General features: G+C 44.4%; 1 protein-coding gene across 1 annotated transcript in view; it reads right to left on the bottom strand.

Moving 5' to 3' along the window:
• aatkb (apoptosis-associated tyrosine kinase b) overlaps positions 1-5,417 on the bottom strand; it is an 83,313-nt gene extending 77,896 nt beyond the window's left edge. Inside the window, exon 1 of the mRNA XM_032501823.1 lies at positions 4,804-5,417. Coding sequence (XP_032357714.1) covers positions 4,804-4,882 — 79 coding nt within the window. The 5' untranslated portion in view covers positions 4,883-5,417. The remainder of the gene's footprint in view (positions 1-4,803) is intronic.
• Positions 5,418-7,419: the final 2,002 nt, after the last annotated feature.

Below are 7,419 nucleotides of genomic sequence, written 5' to 3'. Positions count from 1 at the left end.
TTTTGGTGGAAGATGTGTACGTTCAGAAGCAGTTTTAGTCCTGAAACTGACAACTCCGATTGGACAGCTTTCTGGATTTACCCTGCAGAGATCTGAGGACCAGGTAACCATAGTCCTCAGGAATGCACCAGAGGTTAGAACGCCAACACAAAGACAGAAGAAGGTAACAGACATCCAGCAGATGTTTCCGGCGGCACCGGAACAATCCCGCAAATGAAACTTCGTCAGCACAAACTATCAAGATGGTGCAAACTTTTTATCAGAGAGAGTAAAAAAGCCAACATTGAAAATGCAGCGTCATTAGGTGCCTGATGGACCCTGGTGTGTCTCCCACCCTGGACCCTATGTATCTCCCACCCTGGACCCTGGTGTGTCTCCCACTCTGGTGTGTCTCCCACCTTGGACCCTGGTGTGTCTCCCACTCTGGTGTGTCTCACACCCTGGACCCTGGTGTGTCTCACACCCTGGACCCTGGTGTGTCTCCCACCCTGGACCCTGTGTGTCTCCCACCCTGGACCCCTATGTCTCTCCCACCCTGGACCCTGGTGTGTCTCCCACTATGCCTTGCCTTGCTTGGAGCAATCCCGGATTTGAATTGTCGACGATGTAGACTACTGTGACTGTGACCTAGTTTTTGTCTCTGTATGAAGACAGACACCCCCCCTCGAGTTATGTACATCTACTTTCAACTCGCGTCCCTCCGAGCCAACAAACAACCCGTCTCCCCTGGGTTTACCTGCTCCTCCAGGACCAGGCCCGAGTCCTCCAGCACCAGGCCCGATGGTTTAAGTGCTAGCCTGGAGATAGGGAACTCCACTGGGTTTTCTGTCCTGCCCCCCCGTCTGTTGTGGGTCCGTATAATTAGAGTGTGTTTCTGTGTGCGCAGCCAGGAGCCACGGAGAGATGTGAGATGGATAACCTGGGACGGGGAAAACAAGCCAGCACTGCCAGGAAGATCACCCCCCCACCCCGCCTTTATTGGGCTGTGATGTCATCCCTGTGCTCACCCTCAGGCAGCGGTCATCCCAAGAGGAATCTCTCTCTCTCTCTCTCTCTCTCTCTCTCTCTCTCTCTCTCTCTAATTCAAAGAAAGTTTATTAGCATGACCATACAGTGACATGCAGTATTGCTAAAGCACATAAACAGGGAGACATTGATCACATTTACATCAACAATCATAACAATAATTAATCTCTCTCTTCGCTCTCTCTTCCTCCTTCGATCTTCTCTCTCTCCTCCTCTCTACGTTACAAGACCTAGGTTTTAAAATACCAGGACATTCGATTTCACGACCTCGAATCATGACTTCAGTAACTTGGTCAGCTCCATGACAAAAGCTGCCGGGGATGTTTCTTTCTAGAGAAAGGAGAGTGTGTGTGCGCGTGTGTGTGTGTGTGTGTGTGTGTGTGTGTGTGTGTGTGTGTGTGTGTTTTTGAGTGTGTCTTTTTAAGCGCAACACGGTGCAGGTCTATTGGAACTAGGGCTAGGTACCGAATTCAATACTTTTTAGGCGCCAACTGAATTGAATCCAAAAGTGTCGAAAAATGTCTCATCATTCAATCCCTAATTTGAATAGGCTACCTATAGAGTAAATCTCAAGAGGGTCAGTGAGCCAATCAGCTCGCAGCATGCTTCTACCAAGATCTGATGATGTCTGTGATTGGCTGTCTAAAGTTACACGTCGTAGAGACAGGAAAAACTTGGTTCGGCTCGCGTATTAGGACCTGGAACATAAAGAGATTTGAGCTGTAAAGAGGAATTTTGTCACTTAATTTTGTTTAATGAACAAATGTATTGTTTAGGAACCGGGATCAAAGTCATGGTATTGGTACCGGTACCGAAAATGTTGAAGTGATACCGAGCCCTAATTGCAACACCTGCACCCAAGGCAAATTAACACCTACAACACTCAAACACCACTAATTAATATAAAAAGACAACATTTTAAGCCCAGATGAATCTTTGTCAGTACAAAATGAATGAAATGGTTCGGAGGATGACCCACCGTGTCCAAATGTTGGTGATTGTGTGCGTTTGAGTAGAGCTGCAAAGATAAATCCGTTAACCAATTAGTGGCCAACTGTTAAATAAATCACAAACGTCTTGACAAATCTATTAAGTTCATCTAAATTCTCTGATTCCAGCTTGTTAAATATGAACGTATACACTAGTTTCTTCTCTCCTCTGGGACAGTAAACTGAATATCTTTGAGTCGTGGACAATTTGAGGACGTCCTCTTGGGCTTTTGATCCACATGTTTTACCATCATCTGACACATTACAACTGATCCACTCGTCCAGAAAACAATAGACAGATTATTCTAGGATGAATATAATCCTTAGTTGCAGCCGTAGTTATGAGTCGATGCACAGCTGTAAACCAGCTCAGAGAACAGAAAAGACAACGCTCCTTCCTCTGACGCAAAGGAGACTTAAAGAGAGAACGAAAAGCCTTCTGTTCTCGTTTGGTCATCTGGTTCAAACCAACAGCTGCAGAGACGCAAACGCACGAATGGAGAGAGGATTTATAAAATACAGTTGATGTGTTTTGAAAACAGCAGGAGGGCAATATGAAGGTAACCATTGCAAAAAGGCAGGAGAGACCTGTAAAAGGTGCTACATCAAATCAACTTATTATTATTATTATTAGTAGTAGTAGTAGTATAGTCAGTGTCTTGCTCAGGGGTACTTTGACATGTGGCCAGAGGAGCCTGGGATTGAACCCCCAACCAACTACACCTCGGAGCCACATCCATCAGGATCCCAGATGAGACGACTGATGAAGTTGACAAGCAAAAAATAAAATGCATGTGTGATATAATTAGGTTTCTGTATTACAGCACTACATGGTGATTTTTTAAAAACAATCCAGAGCCGGCTGTCCACTCTCGTAAATAATATCTTGTTCCCAATTTTTGGGGGCATTTTTGAGCAGTGGGTGATTTATTTTACACGTTCTACGACTCCTTCTGAAATGCAACGGTTGCCATGGATTGAGATTGGACAGAGCCACGCAGGGCTGCCTTCAGCTGCAAGTCTCTGACAATGATTCTTGCCAACCAAACATGCAATTTGGTAACAATCCTAATTTTATGATGTTACATTTCACCCCAGGGTAGGCTACGGTACACTAACCCGTGCTATGGGGTAGGTTGGAACATTTTACTCCTTGTATTTGAGAGTAAACGGTGCATCTTCTGTTTGGGGTCCAGAGATAAGCGCTGCACCCTTTAACAGCACACACATGTGTGTATCACATGTGTGTGTTTGAACACAAGTACTCCAAGATACAGACACAAATGTCAAAAAATTCCATCTAACTATCCCCAGTCTCCCTTAAATCCATTTTTATACACCGCTGAAAGACAAGAAATGAGATAGACTGCTGCACCTTTTGGTTGCCATAGAAACCACCTGATTGGCAGGCCGGTACCTGTTTATGCTGCATAATAATACATAAATAATAATAATAATAATAGTAATTAACTCACCGTTTGTCCCTGCTGTGATTATTTGATTTTTTTCCCCCATGATGCGAGACACAATGAGGCAATCTGCCTCCAATCATCATCATCTCCCATAATCCTCTTCTTTTACGGCCCTAATTGGATCACACACCGGCCCTGCTGCTCCTCCGCTCCCACAATACCTTTCACCTTCCTGTCTGCCTTTCACCTTTATACACACTGCACCTTTAAACCCAGCTGACCTCCGCCTCTGACCCGGGAGAAACACACGGCCGAGCTGTGTGCCAGGGACTTCCCCCGACGCGCTTTTCTTTTTTTTAAATCCAAAATCTTAAATCACTAAGGCTTTCCTCGACTAAACAAATTCTTAGTTGACTAACACTTACATGATTTTATCGACTAATTGATTAGTTGATTTAATCGACAGAGCTGTGAGATGTGGTTGAGACTAGAGAAGCTCAAATGTTAATTAATCGTCTGTAAAACTGAGTTTCTACACAATTAATCCTGCAAAAGCACCACTTTAAATCTTGTGTTCACCAGAAATGTGCTCATACATTTCATGGAAATGAGTAATTAAGCATGACTAAGCATAAAAAAAATGACGTATCAACTAAAGAAATCTTAGTCAAGTGAAACCAAAACCCCAGATTAGTCACCAATCGACTATGAGGGGACGGCCCTACAGATCAAACGCACACAGCGTTGACAGCTGGATGAGGAAGAGAGCGACATGGTGTCTGCTCTGCTGAGGAATCTGATGTAACCTACAACTGGATCGGTCACCTGAATGCATCTTGTCCCGTTATTTTCCAAGTGTCTGATCCTGGGATCAGTGTCCCCTATGTGGCCACACTGGTAGCCTATACATGTCCTCTTTCAATTGTGTCTGTCCCTTTAATTGTGTTGTAATTGCATCTGTCTATATTGTCTCTGTTGAGAGTGTGTATATGTTAGTGTGCATATGTTGTTTGTTTTGTGGGTTGTGTGTTCTGTGAGCAAGATGATCCAAAACAAGATTCCTTATATCCTCATACCTGGCAAATAAAGATGAATCTGATTCTGACAATAAATCTATCATCAGTTAAGTTTACGGACAATCCCCAAAAAAATCTGTAGGTTACCTTTAAGTGGACATGTCCCCAAAAAAGAAAAATATGGGAAATCAACTGTGAAAAATAATTATACAGAAAATCATATCAACACAGAATATTAGCCGGGGCCTATTTCTCCGGACTTTTCCAACAGTGTAGGTGTTTGTTGGACAGCGGTAGGCCAGTGTTTCCTAGCCCGTTCACAGCGCTACAGCGGGGGGAAGCAGGGGAATGTCGGCTCACCTGAGCTGAAGTGGGAGCTGAGGGCGAAGCCGGGGCTGATCGCGGCGGAGGACATGGTCACCAGCAGCACCAGCAACATCTTCACGGGAAACCAGAGGAAAGCTGCGGGGCTCGGAGGACAAAACTACAACGGCTTCATTTCTCCGCTGGTGGCGTCTCAACGCGCCCCGCCATTTCGCTCCGGCGTGATCAAGACGAGAGGCTGCCGGGCACGCGCTCCTCCACCCGGGGAAAGTCACCGCAGGCCGAGGCTGATCGGGATTGTGTGTTTCCCTCCACGGGTCTTCAATCTGAACCGTCTCCGCAGAGGAGGTAGATGAGGAGAGAGGGCTCACTGGATGGAGTCCTGCTTTGGGCAGTCAAGTTGATCCAGAATTTTTATTTCCCTTTTTTTCCGGGCTGCGCAGAGTAGCGCGGAGCTTTTACGCGACACCTGGATACAGCCACATCATCCGAACAGCATCTGAATGACAGAACGAGACCGAAGGAGACGGGACACCTCTGCAAATCAATCAAACGCTCCGTGTTGTGTGTCAGAGCCTCCGGGACCGGGAGCTGTCCGAGGTGCTGACAGCAGGAGCGCCATCTTGCTCGGTAATGCGCCCAAATAGAATTTATGGAGCGGTTTTTTTATTTAATTTTTTTTTGCGCTCTGCCTGCAGGGTGGCTGGGTGAAAGGGAGGGGGGGGGGGGCTGTGAGAGGCTGTTGATAGGCTACTGTGCTGCTGCTTGCTCAGCTGACTGAAATATACAGTGCAGAATCAGATGTTGGGGGAAAGGTGTGAATACAGACTCAAAGAAAAACAAAAATGAATTGCACATATATATTATTAAATACACATACATATATATATTTGTAGATGTTATTGATGCTGTGCTTTACACACACAAATGTCAACATCAGTCACCATTAAATGTTGTTGGTCTTCTAGCCCGCTGGTATTCAGGTCACCACCCATCTCCTTCTGTATTGTGGGACTGTTGTTTTTCATGTAATGTCTACCTTGCTGCAAAACCAATTGCCCGGCCCACAATATAAAGTTATTGTGTGTGTGTATGTGTGTGTGTGTGTGTGTGTTGTGCATGGTGCAGTATTTTAATGACTTTTATTCGTCACAGTTGAATTGTTATCCATCTATTGTTATTTTTATGTAGACCCGGCTGCGTAGTTCTGCATCATAAAATGTCTCTGCAAACTCCAAACACAGTATCCAATTAAAGGAATACATCACCCAAAATCTCACACACACACACACACACACACACACACACACACACACACACACACACACACACTTCTGAATTTATTTTTGTTTATTTCATATATTCTTGTTCAATATGTTTTGTTTTTTTTGGAAAATGTTCCACGTAAGTGTTCTTATTGTGGCAAGAAACCTTTTTCTGATTCTGATCTATATATTTTGCATTTTTACATCAGCATCTTGACTTACAAAGCAAATATTTCTATCATGACTTCCCTGGATGTGTGTGTTGTCCTTCTGGAGGCAGAGCCTGCAGCGGTCTCTCCCTCTGCCTCATAGAAGAGATATTAAAATATAAAAATAATCTCCCATGAACAGTGTGTGATGTAACACCGGGAAAAAAGGCACACAGCGGGACTTGGCTCTGTGGACTATCCCCACTCTAATCCTACTGTTCATACATGTTGGATGAAGCCCCCTCCCCCACTCGAAAACACTCATCCTCTTGCAGTCCACCTCTTCCCCGGCCTCCGTCATCCTCTCTCTCTCTCTCTCTCTCTCTCCATCAGATTGGATTCCTGGCAGCAGAGTAAGTTTTCCTCGGGCATCTCACACACTTACTAAGATTGGGATTCTTCGCCCGCGCAGAGCGACACAAAAAGCCAAAGACTGAGCTGCCAAGAAAAGGAGAAAAGGATCCGTCCAAGCACATCTCCTCCTCTCTGTCAGAGTCTCCATCTCTCTGGTGGGGCATTCTGCTCGTGGTTGCTTGCATGAATAGTTTTGTAACATATTATGTATGTTTAATAGACGATTTCCTGTACCCTATGTGAACATGATACAATAAAAACACAACACATCAAGAAATGGTGACGCAAGTCAGCAATTATGAAGGAAAAAAAGAAAAAATTAATTTAAAAAAATGCTCTGTAGGTTCCCCACACCAAGCCATCAGTGTTAAAAGGACATTAGGACAAGTCTCCCATTGTAGGTTACATAACAGGTATCTGGTTTTAGTAGAAAACAAATAATGTGGTTGTCTAGTATAAAGTTTTGCAAAAGGCAGTACAACGCGTTTCATGACCATGCATCAGTGTAGAGAGACCATCAGTCTTGAAGTGATTCTGACTTATAAGTGGGATAATTCTTTTTTTTTCAATTAGCCTTGAAAGCCTCGAGTATCTTTTCAAAAGTCAATTTAAGAATTCTCTCTCTATTTGATGTAGCACCTTTTACAGATTTTTAACTGCCGCCCTCAGGATGCCGATACTCTGCTCCTCTGTTTACAAAAAACAGATCCAAGTTCTCTTTTGTCCCACAGGCTATCAAACTCCTTAATAATGAAGGTCCTGTACGGTAATAAGGTATCTTTGGTCTTGTTTTTGCTCTTTTCCCCAGCTGGTCTGGTACCCTA

Source organism: Etheostoma spectabile, chromosome 21 (genome assembly GCF_008692095.1).
Source record: "Etheostoma spectabile isolate EspeVRDwgs_2016 chromosome 21, UIUC_Espe_1.0, whole genome shotgun sequence".
In the NCBI taxonomy this organism is placed as follows: Eukaryota; Metazoa; Chordata; class Actinopteri; order Perciformes; family Percidae; genus Etheostoma; species Etheostoma spectabile.
This window is presented reverse-complemented; position numbering and strand designations above follow the sequence as displayed.